This window comes from Myotis brandtii, unplaced genomic scaffold (genome assembly GCF_000412655.1).
Source record: "Myotis brandtii unplaced genomic scaffold, ASM41265v1 scaffold18, whole genome shotgun sequence".
NCBI lineage: Eukaryota > Metazoa > Chordata > Mammalia > Chiroptera > Vespertilionidae > Myotis > Myotis brandtii.
In genome coordinates, this window is record NW_005356674.1 from 4,860,856 (window position 1) to 4,883,288 (window position 22,433).

General features: G+C 37.4%; 1 protein-coding gene across 3 annotated transcripts in view; it reads left to right on the forward strand.

Annotated features, from left to right (window-relative positions):
- The window catches only part of TOPBP1 (topoisomerase (DNA) II binding protein 1), a 52,849-nt gene that overhangs the window by 23,367 nt on the left and 7,049 nt on the right, over positions 1–22,433 (forward strand). For all 3 annotated transcript variants that reach the window (XM_014537518.1, XM_014537519.1, XM_005863566.2), the window contains 13 exons: positions 3,867–4,210; positions 4,852–5,024; positions 7,584–7,795; positions 9,216–9,502; positions 12,239–12,412; positions 12,499–12,608; positions 15,213–15,336; positions 16,199–16,345; positions 16,464–16,566; positions 18,298–18,490; positions 20,723–20,943; positions 21,887–22,053; positions 22,283–22,391. In XM_014537518.1, coding sequence (XP_014393004.1) covers positions 3,867–4,210; positions 4,852–5,024; positions 7,584–7,795; positions 9,216–9,502; positions 12,239–12,412; positions 12,499–12,608; positions 15,213–15,336; positions 16,199–16,345; positions 16,464–16,566; positions 18,298–18,490; positions 20,723–20,943; positions 21,887–22,053; positions 22,283–22,391 — 2,364 coding nt within the window. The remainder of the gene's footprint in view (positions 1–3,866; positions 4,211–4,851; positions 5,025–7,583; positions 7,796–9,215; positions 9,503–12,238; positions 12,413–12,498; positions 12,609–15,212; positions 15,337–16,198; positions 16,346–16,463; positions 16,567–18,297; positions 18,491–20,722; positions 20,944–21,886; positions 22,054–22,282; positions 22,392–22,433) is intronic.

Below are 22,433 nucleotides of genomic sequence, written 5' to 3' on the forward strand. Positions count from 1 at the left end.
AAATTTTTTTTTTTTTGACTTCAGAGAGGAAGAGAGAGAGAGAGAAAAAAACATCAATGATGAGAGAATCATTGATCGGGTGTCTCCTGCACATCCCCTACTGGGGATCGAGCCTGCAACCCAAGCATGTGCCCTTGACTGGAATTGAACCCAGGACCCTCCAGTCCACAGGCTAACGCTCTATCCTCTGATCCAAGCCAGCTAGGGCAGAACACTAGGCATTTTAATTGCGGGACTTATGACTACTGTCCTCCCAAGAGGAGCTGCCATGTTACTCTGTCAAGGGGCGGACTTACAGGTGGCTTATGTTAGTGCCCCCTGCTGTTGTGTGGCACACATCCTGGCCCTAGAAAGTTCAGGTACTTTTGGATTTCAGACCTCTCCCCACCACTGGTGTTGGTTCATTCCGCCTCTGGAGACCCTGAGCTGCTTTGAGGCAGAACAGCCTTAGAGTTCCACTGTTAAGTTACTCCTTATATCTGTCTTAGAAGTCTTTTTTTTTTTTTTTTTTAATTTTTTTTTTTTTTTAATATTTTTTATTGATTTTTTTTACAGAGAGGAAGGGAGAGGGATGGAAAGTCAGAAACATCGATGAGAGAGAAACATCGACCAGCTGCCTCCTGCACACCTCCCACTGGGGATGTGCCCGCAACCAAGGTACATGCCCTTGACCGGAATCGAACCTGGGACCTTTCAGTCCGCAGGCCGATGCTCTATCCACTGAGCCAAACCGGTTTGGCAGAAGTCTTAAGCTTTTGCTTTTTCACGTCTTCATTCCATATGGAGTTGATTTTTGTATTTGATGTGAACTTTTCTAATTGTATGTTATCCGTGTGGATAATCACTTGTTTTTAATACTTTTTATTGAATAGTCCATTGTTTCTACACTAGCTAGCACTACTGCCTCTGTCATTTTAAGGTTCTGTTAAGTGGGGATCTGTTTAGGCTTTCCATTCTGTTCCATTGAGATACCACACTGATAAACTGTCTTATTATAATCATCTTGTAATATGTTTGGCTATCTGAGATTAAAAGACTCCAATTTTCTTTACAAAAGTGTTTCAAGTCTTCTTGTACCTTTGCTTCCAGACCAGTTTTTAAAATTAGTTTGTCAAGAAGAAAAGATTCATTTATGTTTTAGCATGTGTCAGAATTTCAAATTTAGTTTTTTATGTATTTTGAAGTTTTTTTAAACTTAAAGTCAATTTTGTCTGATATTAATCCCTGCCTCATGTGGATCAGCATTAGTATGACTGACTTTTTCTTTTAACTGTAAATTTGGTTGATTTATGTTTATTGTTATTTGTGATATATTTTTATTTTCTACCATCTTATTTTTTATTTTGTCCCATTTTTTTATGTTTCCTACTCTAAACTTCATATCTTTCCCTCTACTGATTTGGAAGTTAAGTATTTTTATTTAACTTATTTTTAAGCGATATGAACAGCCTTAATTGGTTGCAATGGGAAGTGGAAAAGGCAAGGATATGACAGCTCTGGCTCCTGAGGCAGCTTCACAGACTCTGTAGCCACCCTTGAAAAGATTTTTTAGAGAAGGAAGGGAGAGAGAGAGAAACATTGATGTGAGAGCTGGTCCTGGAAGATAGGAGCATGGTTGTCTGTTTGTTAACTGGTCAAGAATGGTTTCTGGCCGGGCTGGTGTAGTTCAGTGGTTGAGCATTGACCTATGAACCAGAAGGTCACAGTTCGATTCCATGTCAGAGCACATACCCGGGCTTCGGGCTCAATCCCAAGTAGTGGGTTATGTGGGAGGCAGCCGATCAGTGATTCTCTTTCATCATTGATGTTTTCTCTCTCTCTGAAATCAATAAAAACATATTTTTTAAAAAAGAATAACTATTAAACTACTTTGCAGAATGTTTTATACTATGATGTCACCTTCCTCATATATCTCCATAAATTATAAACATATACTATTATTCTTTTTATTCATTATAGTATGTAACTGAGGATCAGAGTTTCCTGACCTGATCAGTAAATGCTCTATTGAAAACTATACTTCTTCAGAGTGCCAATAAGAACAATTTAACTTTCATTACGTAGGAATAAGCTATATACATTTACATATAACATATTTCAATATGTATGGCAGTGACAAGTTTAAAAGTAAAAATTTTAATGTCTATTTGAGATGAGAATAGAAATAAGAAGACAACATTATAACAATGTTATGGACTCTGGAGCCACACAGAGATTGGTTTATATCATTTTTGCCACTTAATAACTGACGTTAGGCAAGTTACATAACCTCTTTAAAGCCTGAGATTTCGCTTGGAGAAAGGGTATAGATATACTAATAGTGTCAACACCATAGTATCATGAGCATTAATTACATAGCATTGACCTATGAACCAGAAGGTCACAGTTCGATTCCATGTCAGAGCACATACCCGGGCTTCGGGCTCAATCCCAAGTAGTGGGTTATGTGGGAGGCAGCCGATCAGTGATTCTCTTTCATCATTCATTGATGTTTCTCTCTCTGAAATCAATAAAAACATATTTTTTAAAAAAGAATAACTATTAAACTACTTTGCAGAATGTTTTATACTATGATGTCACCTTCCTCATATATCTCCATAAGGCCCGGTGCACAAAAATTTGTGCACTCAGGCGTAGGGGGTCCCTCAGCTAGGCCTGTGCCCTCTCGCAGTCTGGGACCAATGCCTGTAAAGATGAATAAATGAAGAATCCTTGAATAGCTTCTAGGCTTACTTGAATCCCATATAGGAGGGGTTGGCAAACCGTTTTTATAAAAGGTCAGATGGTAAATATTTTGGGCTTTGCCAGCCACATTCTCTCTATCATGTATTCTGTTTTTACAATAAATTTTTAAAAATATAAAAACCATTCTTAACCCACAGACTGTGAGAGGCCCATTTTGGCCCCTAGGCTGTAGTTTGCTGATCCTACTGTAAAATGTTAACCTTCCAACATGGCACCACTAGAGTTTTTAAGAACACACTAAGTTTTTACCTCCTAAACTTTTAGCCTTGATCTGACAATGTTTGTTGCACACTAGGGACTGTGTATTTTAGTTACTGACATTTATATTTTATATAGCTATTTCTTTTTTCTTTTACTACCCACCTGTCAGCCAACTTGATCTTAAAAAGAAGTTAAGATCATTTGCTTGGGTCCTTGATCAGTTCTCTTAAGAAATCTGTATAGAAGCTAAGTAGCTCCAATCTTCTATCTACAATAATAAAAGCATAATATGCTAATTAGACTGGATGACCTTCTGGACGAAGCCACGTTGGGGGGGGAGTTGGGGGGATTGGGGGGGAGGGAAGGGGCAGAGGCGGCCACCGCGGCAGCGGCGGGGGCCGAGCCCCTCGCACGAATTTCATGCATTGGGCTTCTAGTTTCAATATAAAACATTTTAGGAATTTATAAAAGAGAAGTAACCATAGTTCTCTTATTATTACATTTGTACAGTTATTTTCATGTAAATGGCTTGACTACTTTAGGCCTGTTACTTCTGTTTTTTCTTTAATGATATACTCCCTAATGTGAATTATCTAAACCAGTTTTGGAACTAAGACACACCTTGGGGTGATTAGAGCTTCATAATTTTCAACTAATTAGAGTTTCTAGTATGCTAGGAGTACTTAGAATGGTTAACATGATTGCTGATACCCTTCCTAATGAAACATGGTAATACTAATAACATTCTTGATAACCCAGAAGATGGAGTGGTTTCATATCCTTTATGCATTGTGTATTTATTAAAGCCTTAGTTTTTAAGTGTAGCCACAATTCTCAGACTCTATGTTACCTTAATATCCTTGCTAGAAAGTAAACTTTATAAGATAAACTGTTAGAAAACATTCCTTTTTCTCTTCCAGTTGAAGCTGCAAAGTCTGAAGTTGGGGCCTTTAATGACACCACTCATGTTGAGCCCTTGAATGATTCTACTCATATTTCTATGCAAGAAGAAAACCAATCTTCTGTCAGTCATGACCCCCCTGATTACTCTACAATTACGGAAGAAGGTTTATTTAGCCAAAAGAGTTTCCTTGTTTTGGGTTTTAATAGTGAAAATGAGTCTAACATTGCAACTGCCATAAGAGAAAATGCTGGAACAACCGTATCCCTTCAGAGCAGAATTGTTGCCGATTATGCAGTGGTTCCTCTGCTGGGGTCTGAAATAGAAGCAACTGTGGGAGAAGTTGTTACAAATACGTGGCTGGTAAGAAAATACATATGAATGCCAAGAGTGCTAATGTTTATTTCTTAGCAGTTCAATTTAGGTAAATTGGTGTTTGGGTATGGGCAGTGAGTGACTGGGTTTTCTTTTAGCAAAGGAAGTGCTAAAACAGGAAAACATTCAAGCTTCTTGGCCCTAATCCTGGTGGAGACTGTCGTTGCCTGGGGCCAGAGCAGCAGCATTTCTTGTTAGGGAGTTACTCCAGGTCATCTCATACAATTTCAGTTTTCCCGGTTTTCTCACCACCAAAGCATGACATGCACTTTTGTATTCCATCTTGTTGGTTTATCACTGGTAATTTCACCATTGATTTTTTTTTTTAACTTTTCAAGAATTTAGAGGAAAAAATTAAACTAATACATTGAAAGAAATTAAATTTGAAACAATATTCAATAACTTCAATAAGCCTGACTGATTTAATATTCTTAATATTTTAGAATGTAATATTTAATATAATGAATTGAGATATTTCTTTACATATTTAAAATGTAATGAGAATAAGCATACACAAGTTTATATTAAAGTTGCTTTTCATTTAACCAAAATTATTGCTACTATAACTGAACCAGTGTTAGCCACTGGTTGCTTATTTCAGGTTGATGTTGTTTCTCTTGTTTTTAAAGGTAACTTGTATAGAGTATCAGACTTTAATTGATCCCAAGTCAAGTCCTCTCTTCAAGCCAGTCCCAGTAATGGCAGGAATGACTCCTTTAGAGGATTGTGTTATTTCCTTCAGCCAGTGTGTGGGAGCAGAAAAAGACTCATTGACATTCTTAGCAAAGTTCCTTGGAGCAAGGTATGTAATATTTTTAGTGTACCTGCTGTCTTGACGTACTTTTGTTTGTTTTGACTTATTGGAAAGCCTCCAAATTAGAATTTGGCTGGGTGTCTTTATAATATTTACCCTAGTATGGGTAGTGTGTAGTGTTTCTATGTGATGGCTCAACCGGAGAAGGGAGAGTGTATCAGGTGGGTGCCTGGCAGATATTAAGTCTACAGACATTAATGCTTACCTGCCAGGAAAGGGAATATTTAAAGCTGATATGTGCGCCTTTATTGAATATTGCTTATCTAAGCATTATTTCAGCCAGAAATGCAAATGTTAAGTGGGAATAATGAATATTTTGGGAGAAAGAAAATGAATTTAAAAGTTGCTTCCAAAATCCAAATTAACCCTAAGTGAACATTAGATGGTAGTTGTTTTAAAAGAAATAGAAAACTATTACATTAGTAATTATAAATAAACTAAACTTTTACATAAAAGAATAATTATTTAGCCCATCCAGTGTGGCTCAGTGGTTGAGCACCGACCTATGAACCAGGAGGTCATGGTTTGATTCCTGGTCAGGGCACATGCCCAGATTGTGGGCTTGATCCCCAGTGTGGGGTGTGCAGGAGGCAGTCAATCAATGATTCTCTCATCATTGATGTTTCTATCTCTCCCTCTCCCTTCCTCCCTGAAATCAATAAAAACATTTTTTAAAAAGAGCTAATTTGGCTGCTCAAAATAAATAAGTAAATAAATAAATAGTTATTTTAGATTATGAAGCAAACTTAAAAAATTTTAAGCGAGAAGTGCACCTAAAATTAAGTGATTAAGAACAAAAAAAGATTGTCAAAGATATGTCAAGTAAATGCAAACAGAAAGGAGGGCCCTGGCCCTGTGGCTCAGTTGGTTGGAACATCATCCTGTACACCAAATGGTTGCGGGTTCCATTCCAGGTAAGGACACATGTGTAGTTTGCATGTTCAGTCTCCAGTCAGGGCATGAACAGGAGGCAACATCAATGTTTATTTCTCACATTGATGTTTCTCTCTCTCTCCATCACTTCCTCTCTCCACACCTCCCTCCTTCTCTTCCTCTCCCTCTCTTCCCTCTCTTCTTCTTCCTCTCTCCCTCTCCCTCTCTCTCTTCCTCTCTCTAAAATCAATAAAAACATCCTTGGGAGAGGATTAAAAAAAAAAAAAAGAGGGGTTGCAATTTTAATGCCAGACAAAAAAGAGGATTTATAAATCAAGAGTACTATTCACACTGAAGGATATATGTAACATAGACCATGACTGTCATTCATAAAACAAAAACAACAGGAGATTTAAGGAGGAATCAACAGAAATACATTCCTTGTAGGAGACTTTAATTCCCATCTTTTTACTTCATGACAGGTCAAACAGAAAACAAGGAAGGATAGATTTAAATAACATAGTTAGACATGTACCCTGAAACAGTGAGCATACCTGTTCAAGTGCCCATGGAACATGCATAAATATTGCCTAAAGAAATTTGCCACAAAGAAAGCCTCAGTAAATTCCTAAAGTAGAAAGAGTGCAAACTCTATTCCAAAAAACTGGAAATGAATAGTAGAAATAGAAAGTGAAAAGACCTTGTCAACTGGACATTCTTTAACTGTTTTTAACAACTTGTGGTTCAAAGAGGAATTTGAAACTATAAGCCTAGAAATTGTTATCAAATCAGTAGTGACAAGGAACTCTAGTGCCCAGATTGTGATCTTAAAAATGTTTTTGATTTTTTTTTTTTTTTTTGAGAGAATGGAAGTGGGAGAGACAGACAGACATTGATTTGTTTATGCATTCCTTGGTTGATTCTTGTATGTGCCCTGATGGGGGATCGAACCTATAACCTTGGTGTTATCAGGACGATGGTCTAACCAACTGAGCTCCTCCAGGGCCTGGATTGTGATCTTAAAATACCATTTCCCACTAAAGCGTAAAGAAACCATTAATTCCACATTTGGGACAGCAAAAGGTACCAGTGAGTCTGGAGCACTTGTGAGACCAGATAGGAAATACTAGGGAAGGTTGTGTCAAAAGGAACTGCACTGGCCAAAGAAAGGAAAATTTAAGTACTACTAGAGATGATAATGGTAGTGGGTCCAAACACATCAAATAATGTTTCAATCATGATTTCCTAATGACATCAAACAAACTAAGCTAATTGGTCATGTTTGAAAGTTGCTAGGGAACCAACCCTTCATTTTGAGAGCTGGTAAATAAAGGGAAAGAATCAAGTATACATATATTTTGTTAATCTTCACCTGTGGAAATTTTTTCCATTGCTTTTCAGAGAGAGTGGAAAGGAAGGAGGGGGTGGTTATTTCTTGAAAGTCTAGTTTAATTAATTTGCTTATGTTTTTATAAAGTTTTAATTGTAACATTTTTATCCTAAAGTATTAAGGGTATTAGCTTATTTTAAGATATAGAACTGACTTTTAATCAGTGAGTACAGTATTTACTTACACATAGAACTCTGACAACACTGTTGTGTTAGAAACTTCATTCTTAGTTTACTGGCTAATCGTGTATATGACCATTTGCTTTCTTTAAATACAACTTTTAGCGTTCAAGAATTCTTTGTTCGCAAATCCAATGCAAAGAAAGGCATGTTTGCTAGTACACATCTTGTGTTGAAAGAACCAAGTGGTTCTAAATATGAAGCTTCCAAGAAGTGGAATTTACCGGCAGTTACTATAGCTTGGCTGTTGGAGACTGCTAGAACTGGAAGGAGAGCAACTGAAAACCATTTTCTGATTGAAAATTCAACTAAAGAAGGTTAGTGCTTTTATTTTGTTCTTTTGTATATACATGGTTTTACAATTTGATGGTTTCTGGGATATCAATATGTCAAAGCTTATTTTTAGGTAAGGTCATTGATTTCTACTTTTCACAATGGGCACAATGAGCCACTGTTGGGCATTCATTATTGGGTGGGAAAATAAATGTGTGTTCATAGCACAAATGTTTAATTTGTAATTGTACTAGTGAGTGTAGGCACTATCTGAAAGTAGAGGGTGCAAAACAATATAGGAGTGTTCTAGGGGCTCAGTGTTTGAAGTCTAAAGATGTGAGCCTTGATCCCTTTTCCATGTTCCTTCTGTGGCTCATACTGACACACTGTAATTAGTGTTCTCTCTTCTCATCTTTGGACTTGGTGTGTTTTCCCTAGCCTACCTCATGCCTGTTCCTCTTTCTTACCTTTCAGTTCTCAGCTTGGATCTCTTCCTTGGGAAGCCTTCCTTGACTCACCAAGTCTGGCCTTTGTCTTGTCATCACACCCTGCATTACCCCTTTTATAGCTCTAGTTTACTCAACTATAAGCTCTGAAAAGCAAGGAATACGCATGTCTTGGGCATAATGTATTTCCATCGGCTAGCATTGAGACGGGCATGGAGTAGCCATCTAATGTGTTTGTTAAATGGTGGAAAACAGTAGGAGGCGGGTGGAAGGACACAATAGCCAACCTCTTATAAGATGGTTCACAGACAATTCAGCAGCTTGGGAACAGCTCTCAGAGCCATTCCTTACCAGGCAGCCTAGAAATTTTACAATTGAGGCAAAGTGATGTTTTGGTCATATTAAAATTTCATTAAGTTTCTTTTCCAGAAACTTGACTAGTTGTTAACTCTGAGTACATGTCATTAGAATTTTCTTTACTCTGCCGTTGATTATGATGACATTTAATTTTTTGGCAAATTGTGAGGTTTACTGAGAATATTTTGAGTTTACAGCAGGCTGAAATGGGAAATCTGATTTCATTAATTATTTCAGTTGATGTGCTTATCTAACTCAACATTTTTTTTTAAGAGGATCACTTTTTATTTTATTTCAGAGGGAGAGGGAAAGATAGAAACATGAATGATAAGAGAGAATCATTGATTGGCTGCCTCCCACACGCCCCCTGCTGGGGACCAAGCCCACAACCCAGGCATGTGCCCTTGACTGGAATCAAACCCAGGACCCTTCAGTCGATAGGCCGACACTCTATCCACTGAGCCAAACCAGCTAGGGCTAACTCAACATATTTTAATACATCATCTGGTCTGTTTCTTTAAAAAGTAGGTATATAATTTTGTGATTTAAAGTGTACTTGAGAATTCTCATGAAAATAACAGTAAGATAAAAATCTCATGTGCTTTAGAAAAAAAAAGTTGATATTAGTGGCTCACATTTGCTCTTCTTTTTAAATCTCCAGAGCAAAGCTTAGAAACTGAAATAACAAATGGGATGAATCTAAATTCAGATGCTGCGGAGCATCCTGCCATAAGCCTGGAAACTCACAGAAAAGCTGCTGTTACTCCTTTAGATATGAACCGCTTTCAGAGTAAAGCTTTCCATGCTGTGATCTCACAGCACACCGGGCAGGCTCCACAGCCCGCTCCCGCAGCACAGCCGCTGCAGAAGGAGCCCTCGTTAGACCTGGATACGCCATCAAAATTTCTGTCCAAGGACAAACTCTTCAAGCCTTCCTTTGATGTGAAGGTAAGGTTTCTAGAAAATGGTCCTGGAATTGACAGTTTTATAGTTTAAGCACCATATTCTGCATCACCTCTAAAGTTTATAGTAGTACATTTTCCAGAGATGTTGGCAAGTAGATTCATATTATTGAGTGGAGTCCCTGTATGTACCTGTGGTTGGTAACAGCGAAAAAAATAGTGTGAAATCAGGACCTCTTTGGGCTTCCTTATTTCCATTTGTAAAATAATGGAATATATGTAGATGACCTCTAAGGTCTCATAGTTCACAGAATCTTTGAGTAGTAAATGAAGTAATAGTAGGCAGGAAAGTAGTTGAATATTTTCAGTCATTTAGACCTTTTTTTAGATGCCTTGCAGAGGAAAGCTCGTGGTTCTGAAATAGTTTCTGTAAAGTTACAAAACACTTTTAAAGCTTTCATTGTTTAGAGCAGTGATTTTTCAACTGGTGTACCACAGGATTTTTAAAACATGCAGTACTTGGCTATTTAGTCAGGGGCACTGACCTCTTTTCCCTTAGATTGTCAATTTTTAATATACACATATGGAAAACCTACTTTGTTATATAAAGGACTTTCGGCTTTAATGGACACCCCCGCACCCAAATTAGTTCGTTATATTAAGGTTTTACTGTAGTACTAAAAATCTGAAAAGAATAATTGAGGGTAGGAACTAGTCCTAGTTATTAAAACAAAGTCACAGTAATTGAAGCAATTTGTTATTGTCACATGAGTTATCAAATCAATGCAGAAGATTACACCCCATATAGAGAATTTATTATGTAATAAATGATGTATTTTAATCAGACAACTGAGGAAACAGTTGGGATGAGACTTCATAACCTAGCATCAGAATAAACACCAGAGGATCATATATTTAAACATGAGAAATGAAGGCATAAAAACTCTAGAACAGACCATGAGAGAGTTTGTTTTTAAATAATTCAATGTGAGGAAAACCTTTCTAACTATAACATACCCCAAATGAAAATAAAAATTCATATAAACTTGACAGTAATAAAAAGTTAACTCCACTTATGTATTCTTCTTCAGAGAGGAAGAGGGAGAGAGGGTGAGAGAAACATCTATGAGGGAATCATTGATCAGCTGCCTCTTGCATGCCCCAAACTGAGGATGCAGCCACCAACCCAGGCATGTGTCTTGACCAGGAATCGACCATGACCTCCTGTTCATAGGTCGACGCTAAACCACTGAGCCAGTTATCTGCATTTAAATATGAAAATTTTATCAATGTGCAGTAAAAGTAATTGTTTAAAAAAAATTCTTCCGCCGAAACCGGTTTGGCTCAGTGGATAGAGCGTCGGCTTGCAGACTGAAAGGTCCCAGGTTCGATTCCGGTCAAGGGCATGTACCTGGGTTGCGGGCACATCCCCAGTGGGAGATGTGCAGGAGGCAGCTGATCGATGTTTCTCTCTCATCGATGTCTCTAACTCTCTATCTCTCTCTCCCTTCCTCTCTGTAAAAAATCAATAAAAAAAAATTCTTCCTAGCAAAAATTTGACAAACTACAAATTGGGAACAAGTGTGTGTGTGTGTGTGTGTGTGTGTGTGTAAATTCATACAAGCATCTTCATGTAAGTGAATATAAAGAAGACATAACCCAATGGAAAAATGGGCAAAGGGTAGGAAGGGATAGCTATAAAAAAATTTTAAATAGAAATATTCCATATGCATAAAGATGTTTAATCTCATTTAGTATAAGAGGGTGGAAATTAAAACATACAAATATATTTAACCTACCCACTGTGCTGTCAAGCATATTGGGAAGCATACACTCAAATGCTTTGTTCAAGAGAATGTCAGTGTTGGTACATACATTTTATTTAAGTGGTTCCCTTTACTCTTGCATGTGCAAAATGGTGTGTGTATGAGTCGTTGCATCATTATACTGGCAAAAGATTGCTAATCTAAATATTAGTCAGTTGAGCACTGTCAAATACATTCTGTATACACGTGGGATGCTGTGCTTTAAGATGGGAAAGAGAAAGCAAGCCTCTGGATGCAGTGACCTCCTCTCGTGCGGGAACTGTGGATGGCTCGGGCATAGGAGCGTACTTTGTACTTTTGAAGATTCTTAAGTCTCAGCTCAGTCTGACTTCTTAACCTTCCTTGTAGTTTGTCTTGCTTATGTCCATCCTTGCTCACTTGTTTCTGTCTATGTTTTTGTTTTGTTTTTTAATATATTTTATTGAATTTTTACAGAGAGGAAGGGAGAGGGATAGAGAGTTAGAAACACCGATGAGAGAGAAACATCGATCAGCTGCCTCCTGCACACTCCCCACTGGGGACGTGCCTGCAACCAAGGTACATGCCCTTGACTGGAATCGAACCTGGGACCCTTGAGTCCACAGGCCGACGCTCTATCCACTGAGCCAAACCGGTCAGGGCGCCGTCTATGTTTTTTGTCTGCTTGTTTGTTTTGGTTTTGATTGTCCTTTATTTAAATGTAAGATTCAGGTAAATGTGGCAAACACTGCTGAAAATGTAAGCTTCTCAGTCTCTTTAAACCAATTTGCGGGATAGTATGAATTTTTTTCTTTGTAGTGTATAGATACAAGTAATATTTCATTTTATTGTTTGGAGGAAAACCAGATGAGGTTACAGCTGTAATCCAGTTAATTTTGAGGATTATCTCCCTTTTCTCTAACTCTCCTTTTTCTCTTCCTTTCCCCTCCTCTTCCTCTCCACCTCTCTCCTTTTGCTCTCCCCCTCCGTACATATAGGATGCATTGGCAGCCTTAGAAACTCCAGGAGGACCTAGCGAAAAGAAAAGGAAGCTGAGTACACCCCTCTCTGAAGTCATTGGCAGAAACTTGAAGCTTGCTTTGGCAAACAGCTCACGAGATGCTGTGGCTCTTTCTGCCAGCCCTCCACTGAAGGACACTCAATCAGAGACGGTAGAGTTAGATCTCTTACTGAAAAGATGTTTTAGATCAAACATTTCAAACAGTGATGGTCAATGCGTTTTATTTTCCATGGACAGGAAGAAGCTCCAAAGCCACTTCACAAGGTAGTGGTATGTGTTAGTAAAAAACTCAGTAAGAAGCAGAGTGAACTAAACGGGATTGCGGCTTCTCTAGGAGCAGATTACAGGTATTGCCCATCTTTCTGATTGGTGGTGATATGGCCTAAGTTTAAGGGAAACTTCAAGCTCTGTGACCGCCTACAAAGAAACATTTCTCTTGCCTTTTAGTGTGTCATTTTATGTACAAAATCTCTCCAAATGGTTTTTAATTCACCACATCCTTTTAAAATGTTCTCTGCCATATCAGTTCACTCTTATATGTGTGCCTTTTAGGGTGCATTCAACAAATTTTTAACAACCTATTTTGTGCCATTCACTGTTCTAGAAACTTGGCTTCTAGGTATGAAATTAAGCATATTTTTACCTAGTGATTTTCAGATTAGAGCCCTCTGAGTACTACTAAGTATTCTAGCAGTACTCCTGAATTAAAAAGGTCTTTTTGTGGATGTTTTAATTTCTATGATTTTTACTACTTTGGAGACATAGATTAGCAGATATGCTCTCTCCCTGAGAGCCAAGCTAAAGGCTTGTCTCCAGCACGAATGGCATCAGTGTGAGAGAATTGAGAGGCCCTGGCCTGTTCTGGCCAATCTGAGTTAACTGATTCTTCCACTGTCTGCAGTGCTAGCTTTCTTCATCACTTGTGTTCAGCCATTCATAGATAGCATAATGAGTGGTTTTACAAGTAGCAAACAGTTTGAGGATTACGATTAGCTTCATCTTTCCCTTTAGTAGTCCTATTATTTCAGTTAGCTTTCTATTTGATAAGAGAAATTAGATCAGAATATAAAAATGTGTCACAGTTATAAGCATTTATTGTAGGATAGTGAAGCTTTCTTATAACTATTATTACTACCTATTATATGTATAATATAGTATTATCTATTGTTACGTTATTTAGTCACCTATTATATTACCGGTTGCTGAGCACTTAGTATGAGCATTATCTCATTTCATTTTCATAAGTCTGAGGGTGTGTGTGTGTGTGTATGTATGTATATATATATAATTTGTCAAAAATTGAATGTTTCCTTGGATATTGTTTGGATGTGGACTTGATGTAAGACATAAAAGGGACATACATGACTTGTGTTTTTATGAGACTTAAAATGCCAATCCTCTCAGTATGAAAAATAGAATATATTACTGAAATTCCTAAATAGGATTTAACTGGCCAATTGCATTAATTTAAAGTTTATATTAAATCTATGCTTGAAATGGATTTCTCGGACTTGGTGATAGTTGAGAGGGAAGAACCCTTGACTATGCAGAGGTTACAGTAGTTATGTGTTTGTAGGATAATCACTTCTCAAGTGCAGATATCCCAGATGTCCCCATCCATAGCTAGGACCAGAACTTCTGAAGAGATCACTGATCCTGTCTTCCGCTTCCAGCAGTTAAACATCTAGACTAGAGCTGCTCAGCACATCAGATGCAGATATTTATTACAGATGTTGAATAACATTCACTGTATAAAACAACTTCAGAAATATGTAACTTACCTACTTCTATAATTTAAAAAAATAAATCAGAATATATGATTAGTATATAAGTACCTGTGCCTGCCGACACTAGAAGAAAATGGAGTATTCATTTGGATGCATGCATATGGGAAGTTCACCTCAAATGCAGCCACAGCTGAAACAGATACTACAAGCAGCATTTCTTTTGGTTATGTGACTTAATCAAGAATTAAGCAAAGTACAGTCATCAGTCACTCAGTAGTTGTATGTCTGGTATACTAGTGTATATTAAAACTGCAAAAAAAACACACACAAAAAACCCTTGGGTTTATATGTGTAAAACAGGTTTTTGAGGTCAGGAAAATATTATGTAGGAAGAATCAGGAGATCAGAGCATAATAAAATAGTTACGAGTGAGTTTTTTGTTGTTTTTTTTAAAATATATTTTATTGATTTTTTACAGAGAGGAAGGGAGAGAGCGAGATAGTTAGAAACATTGATGGGAGAGAAACATCGATCAGCTGCCTCCTGCACATCTCCCACTGGGGATGTGCCCGCAACCCAGGTACATGCCCTTGACCGGAATTGAACCTGGGACCTTTCAGTCCGCAGGCCGACGCTCTATCCACTGAGCCAAACCGGTTTCGGCAAGACTGTGAGTTTTAAAATCAAACTTGGCTCTATCATTTACTGAATATCCTTGAACATCTTACTTAACCATGTCCTTTAGTTCTATTATCTGTAAAATCAATATAATACCAGTGTTTCTGGATTGTTGTGAGGGCTGTATGGAGATAATGATGTGTAAACTACATGGTCTATTATGGGGTGTAGAGCAAGTGTATCGTGACTGCCAACAACTGAAGACAGATTGAATGCTTGGATTTGAAAATACCTTTATTATTACTATAAAGTTATATCCATTATAAGAAAGTTGAAACAATTCAGAAAAGTATAAAGAAAAAAGTGATATTCTAAAGTACATCCTTCCAAATATCTCTATCTATATATACCTAGAAATATATGTATAAAATTTGACCAAAAAAGTGGAGCCTATCATTTAATATTCTTGCTTGTGCTAGTTCTTGCTTACGTTAGTTCTCGAAATTTTGCGAATGTCAAAATATTCTATTCATAGAAATGATGATCATCTTAAACTAATGTAGATATTTCTCTTAGTTATTTGGTTTTTATACTTGGTTGTTTCAGGTGGAGTTTTGATGAAACAGTGACTCATTTCATCTATCAAGGGCGACAGAATGACACTAATCGAGAATATAAATCTGTAAAAGAAAGAGGAATACACATTGTTTCAGAGCACTGGCTTTTAGAAGTAAGCAATACTTTTAATCCTCCTGTGTCTGTTAAATGAAAATGTACATGAACACTATTTCAAGGCATAACCAATTTCAGTGTACGTACAGAAGTTTGATTACCTTATTTAACAGTGCACATCTCATTTCTTTGGCATCAAAAACTATCTCTGGTTCTGTTTTACTAAAGAGAAATGATATGGAAAAAAATGTTATGATAATTTAAGGAGAATTAATTAATGCATGTATTTACCAATACAACTGTCTTTTCTCTTCTTTCTGGGTATTTCCTTGGAATGTGGTTGATACCTTGGCAAAAGCATAGAAATAGAATTAGATTTTATACATTAGTAAACATGACATTAAAAAGTGAGGACAATATTGAATATAAACTGCAATTTAAAAATTAAAAAAAAATTTTAAGTGAGGAGAGTTTAATTGTCCTTTGTATAATGGCTGTTTTAGTATCAGCTAGCTTTCAAAACTTTAATTTAGCAAGCCCTGGCTGGTGTGCTCAGTGGTTAGAGCATTGGCCTGCACACCAAAGGGTCATCGGTTTGATTCCTGGTCAAGGGGTTATGTACCTAGGTTGCAAGTTCCATCCCCCACCAAGGTCAGGGCATGTGTGGGAGGCGACCAATCAATGTGTCTCTCAAATTGATGTTTCTATCTCCTCCTCCCTCCCTTCCTTCCACACTCTAAAAAACTCAATAGAAAAAAAATATCCTCAGGTGAGGATTAACAAAAAAACAACCAAATAAACCTTAAATTTTTATCCTGTCATTATTATTCCCTAATGTATTGATTATCCTTATCCAACTTAACATCATGTATTCTCTAAGATGTTTTCAGTCCTGCTTAACGTACACCATTCTATTGCAGTGTGCCCAGGAGTATAAGCACCTTCCCGAATCTCTGTATCCACATACTTATAATCCCAAAATGAGCTTGGATATCAGCGCAGTGCAAGGTGACAGACTCTCTAATAGTCGGCTGCTCTCAGCTGATGGGACAACAAAGAATGATGAGGTAGGTAATATGGAAGGTACATTTTCCCCCTCCTTGAGCGGAGCATATAATCACAGATGGCTGTGAAACCGTATACAATGGCTTGGTTTGAGCAACTGTTATTTTTCTCCTTCAATAGCCAGATCATTTGCCTGTAGAAGAAAATGATATAGACAATATGACCACCAGTAACAAAGAAGTAGCAACATCAAATGGAAATGGAAGGAATGACTCTAAAGGAGGTAAAGTATTTTAAATTATATTAAAAAAATTATATATCATTTCTTGCATCAAATGGAAAAATAAGTGCTAAACAGAAATAAAACATATTTGAGGATTGATTGAAGTCCCATGCCAGTCATTAAGAAATAATATTCAAAACTTTTAAGTGGTTTAAGTGAAATAGCCCTATTTTATTAAAGGTAGGTGGAGTTGGTGACTAAAATTTTTTTCCTTTGGTTCAGTTCTTGTCAGTGATATTCAGAAAGTTCTATTATATGTAATATATACACCGAGTCGCCAGATTATTATAACCACCCCATCTACTTCATTGACACTTCCAAATACTGAATATTGAAAACTTCCTAAGCAAATACTCTCAAGGTTTTATTATTATTATTATTTGCATAACTAATTCATTGTACTGATGGGGTAGTCATAATCTGGTCACTAAGTGTATATAAATTTTTTTTAATATATATTATGAACTTGAGACCCTTTGGTCTGCGGGGCAATGCTCTAACCAGTGAGCAAACCAGCCAAGGCTCACATGGTTTTAAAGGTACAGAAGGAGGCATGAAGAGCTTCTACCTTTCAATGTTAGTTTGGTTTTTTGTGGGTTTTTTTTTTTTTTTAATCCTTCAAGGGCTGTTTTATGCATACATGATCATAAATATGTATATTCTCTCCTGACCTGCTTTTTAAAAAAATACATAAATTTTTGCTCAGTGGTTAGTGTCTGCCTGCAGACTGAAGAGTCTTGGGTTTGATTCTGGTCTGGGGCACGTACCCTGGGCCCAGTTGGGGTGCACACAGGAGGCAACTAGTCAATGTGTCTCCCTCTCTAAAAAAATCAATGGAAAAAATATCCTTGGGTGAGGGTTTAAAAAAACAAACCATAGATCATATATGTTGTTTTATACTTTGATCTTGATCTTTTTAACAGTTCATATCGGTACATAGGGAGCTCCTTCAGTCTTTTTTTCTTGGCAGCAGTATATAGTATTCATTGTATGAATGTCCCACTTTACTTAGCCAGTCCCTTGTTGATGGGCATCTAGGATATTTTTAATTTCTTGCTATTACAAAGTGTGCTGCAATGAATAGTCATATATGTATAAGTGTCCCCTTTTTAATGGATTAATATTTTCTATTTTCCATACTCATTCTACCCTACCCGAGCTTTCCCTATGACTTGTCTATTTACTCTCACTCCGTTCATTCCGAATATATTTATTTCAGTGTTTAGTCTATAATATATATATAACATTATATATATAAATAATGTGTATTATATAGTGTGGTGTGTTTTCAAGGACCATTGGGGAAAATCACATACATAAATGACTGTTGTGCACCTCAGACTCTTGTACCTAAATGAGAGCGTGTAAGAAGCAGGCAGGCTCTACAAGAGAGAATCACTGCAAGTCTTAGCAGAGTGTCTTCGAAGGGCTTCCTGATTCTTTTATGCACAGGCCTCGTGGTAAGGGCTGCCTTCGTGTTCTGCAGTATTTGTAGTCTTAGTACTTTACTATAGCCTGTAAGTAATATTCAGTGAATGTCTACTATAGCCTGTAATATTCAGTAAATGTCTACTATAGCCTGTAAGTATATTCAGTAAATGTCAAGTCATTCAACCAAATCTAGACAGTAGTTAATATGAATAAGAAGTGATTTTAAAAAAAATTAATATAAGATGTGATTTAAAAAAGAGAGAAACTTACCTTGATAGGTATATTTGTGTGTGTTTCAAGCACTGACACAGACCTTGGAGATGAGAGAGAATTTCCAAAAGCAGCTTCAGGAGATAATGTCTGCAACATCAATAGTGAAACCCCAAGGGCAAAGGACCTCCCTTTCAAGAAGTGGTTGTAACAGTGCTTCTTCAACCCCTGACAGCACTCGCTCCGTCCGCAGTGGACGAAGTAGAGTCCTGGAGGCCCTGAGGTAAGTACCTGTCACTCGTCCTGGTGGCAGCAAGAGGTGACTACATGACTTGAGAGAAAGGTAGCTTCTTATGCGGGTACCTACTGACTCAGTTCCATGAATTAAGCCTAATTTTGCTTTTTTGTTTGTAATTTTTTTTTTTTTTACTTTAGACTAAACTTCTACTTTACTATCAAGACCACTAAAAGGGCTATACCACTGGGCCTTATTTAGCCCAAACTACCTACAGGGTTCACAAAAGTAGGTTTACAGTTGTGAGTATGTGAAACACAGAATTTTGTTTTGTACTTTGTTTTTGTTTTGTTTTGTTTTTAATTTAGAGGAAGGGTGAGAGAAACATCAGGAGAGAACCACTGATAGCTGCTTCCCACATGCCCCCTACTGGGGATTGAGCCTGCAACCCAGGCATGTGCCCTGACTGAGAATTGAACTGGCGACCTCTTTGGTGCATGGGATGATGCTCAACCATTGTGCCACACTTGCCAGAGCAGAGTTTATTCCTGTATTATTAATTATTGAATTATTTTCCATACAACAACTATAAACCTACTTTTGCCCACCCCTGTATATTATAGTCAGAAACCACCTTCCTCGCTCTTCTGACTTCCCTCCCTTGTTCCAAGCAGTTCTGGAATTCTTTTTTTTTTTTTTTAAATATATTTTTATTGATTTTTTACAGAGAGGAAGGGAGAGGGATAGAGAGTTAGAAACATCGATGAGAGAGAAACATCGATCAGCTGCCTCCTGCACATCTCCCGCCGGGGATGTGCCCGCAACCCAGGTACATGCCCTTGACCGGAATCGAACCTGGGACCTTTCAGTCCGCAGGCCGACGCTCTATCCACTGAGCCAAACCGGTTTCGGCTGGAATTCTTAATTGGGGGCAGGAAACAGACCCATAGGTTTGGTTTCTTACCAAGCAGTGCTTCACAGTGAGGCGTGATTTAAACAGTTGTTTCTTATTGAAACTATATTTTGTATTATCTACAAATCTGTCTTCTAGGAAAGGTGATTACAGATCTTAGTGTGATGTGACTTAGTTCAGTAGCATTACATCATCCTTTTCCTGATAGAAAACTCTCTAATTATATGATAAGCATTATGGGACTTATATCTTAAATTAATTAAACTATGCATTTATCTTATAAATGTATATTTCATGAGGCTAATTCTCTGAGTAACAGTGGCTTTTTGTTAATATACTTCAGGTTATGTTTATTATTATAGAGAGCCTAAATCTTATGCCAGTTAGAGTAAATACCCTGAGAATAAAAGGCTTTCCTCCTTGTTTTTGAGGCAAGTGAACTCTTAGTGGTATCATCAGTTTTGGTAAAGTCTTTTTGTTAAGATGTTTTTTATATATATATACACACACACACACATAATTAGATTGTATATAATATAGTTATATATAGCATGCATGTGTACTAGTGTATGTGTATAAATGCTGAAAGATTTGTTATATATCTTGAAAGAAAAGAGTTGCAATTCTATTCACACTCAGTGGAATTGTTAGTTACACCATAAAGCATGCTTTACTTTAGTTCAGCATAAGGCAGGTCTACCTGTGACTCTGGGAGGTTTGGTTACAAGAGCTAAAAGGTCCTTCTTCTAAGGCAGCATTTAAATACGCTTCCCATGTAATTACAGTTGTTAGTTCAAGTGATAAAAATGGAAAATATAACTATCAGTAAGCAAAACAACCAGTTTTATAAACATTACCAAGTTTCCCTAAGCCGATATAAGAAAACTGCCATTTTTTTCTTATTATTATTGAAAGTATTACATATGTCTCCTTTTCCCCCCATTGGCCTCTCCCCACCCGCTCCCGCCCCCCTACTGTCTGTCCATTGGTTATGCTTATATGCATGCATACAAGTCCTTTGTTTGATCTCTTATCCCTCCCCCTGCCTTTCCTCTGAGGTTTAACGGTCTGTTGGATGCCGTATCTGGAAAAACTGCCATTTTTAAATGCAGCATTTTGACAGTGAACTTTTCCCCCCCTCTTTGAAGTTTCAAATATATTTCAGTCCAAATATGTTTCATTTTCTCACTGAAACGTTTTAAAAAGAAAATCTTTCCCAAAGTTTGTTTACTCAATAGTTTCAAGTGCTTACTGTGGGCTAGATGGGCATAGAAAGGTGACCCACAAACGTACCGTCTAACTTAAGGAATTGATGAATGTGGGTTTTGTTAGGGCTGTCTATTAAAATTGTCACTTTTATTCCTCAGGCAGTCTCGTCAAACAGTACCTGACATCAACACAGAGCCCTCCCAGAATGAACAGATCATTTGGGATGACCCTACAGCCAGAGAGGAGAGGGCCCGGCTTGCCAGCAATTTGCAGTGGCCGATTTGCCCCACACAATGCTCTGAACCTCAGGCCGACATTAAAAATTTGGAGGATTCTCCTTTCCAGGAGCCTTTCCATGATTTGAAAACTGCTGAACAGGGTAATGAGAAAGAGATTATTTAAGTACATGTTGGCCTCTTGAAAATTAACAGATAAGCACAGTGTGATTCTCTGAATTGCCCATGCAAATGAAAAACTTACTTGGTACTTCTAATTTGGTTTAAATTTAAGAATCAGCCCTAGCTGGTTTGGCTTAGTGGCTAGAACGTTGGCCTGCGGACTGAAGGGTCCCGGGTTCGATTCCAGTCAAGGGCACATGCCTGGGTTGCGGTCTCGATCCCCAGTGGTGGGTGTGCAGGAGGCAGCCAATCAATGATTCTCTCTCATCATTGATGGTTCTATCTCTCTCTCCCTCTCCCTCTCTGAAATAAATTAAAATTTAAAAAATCAGGAAAATAATTGTGAGGTAATTAATTTCAGTAAATTGAAAAATACATTTTTATTTTTAAATTTAGGATTAGGCATTATTTTCACTGTTATTGTTTCTTTTATTCTAGTCTTTTTTGCATTTGTTTTTTCTCCTAATCACCTTACTTCCATTTAAGTCTTCTCCTGACTTCTCAGCACATACTGCACGTGTTCTTTTGATTTGTATGAGTTTCTTTCTGAATTCCCCTATTTTCTTCCTTGGACTTTATCTTGAAAACAGAATGTTAGGTACGTCTCTGTACTAGATACATAGATTTACCTCTGCTTCTGATGTTCTCCAAGTGCAACCTTGCTTTTATTTTACAAATTTGGGATACTTTTTATTGGTGCGAGCTTGGCAGAAGCCCACAGAGGACACCACCATTTGCCCCTTTAATGCTAAGTAATTTCATTGATTTATAAGCTCTAGAAATAGGCTACTTCTTTTGCACATATTTTTTACATTCCAGAATTTGTGTTTAATTTCATCTTGGCTAAGACAGATGAGACTATTTCCCAGAATTGTTCTTAGTCATGTTTGGTAATATCACACTGCAACGTTTTATTGCCCTCAGCTGTCTGTGATCCTGGAAACGTATGTGTGACTGAAGCTCCAAAACACCCCACCTCTGAAGAACTGGAAACCCCAACAAAAGACAGCCACCTGATCCCGACGCCTCAAGCCCCCAGCATTGCGTTCCCCCTGGCCAATCCCCCCGTGGCTCCACACCCGAGAGAAAAGGTTTGTCACCCTGAGCCTGGTGGTGTTGGCTGTTGAATATTGATGTTATGTGGCATTCAGAATTTATTGGATCCATATCAAGGGTTCAGCAAATGTTGAAAACTGCATTTCTTTGCATTGTATTATTTATATTTGATAACTCAGAAGACTAAATGTTACTGTGAAAGAACTATATACCTAATAACTTTTTAAATGTTACTTTTTCTAAAATAAAACTCTTCCATTTCAGATAACAATAGAGGAGACTCATGAAGACTTAAAAAAACAGTACACATTTCAGATGTCATCTCTGAATCCTCAAGAACGTATTGATTATTGTCATCTGATTGAGAAATTAGGTACAAGTATTTTACTTAAGAACATCCCACCCAATAACTGTT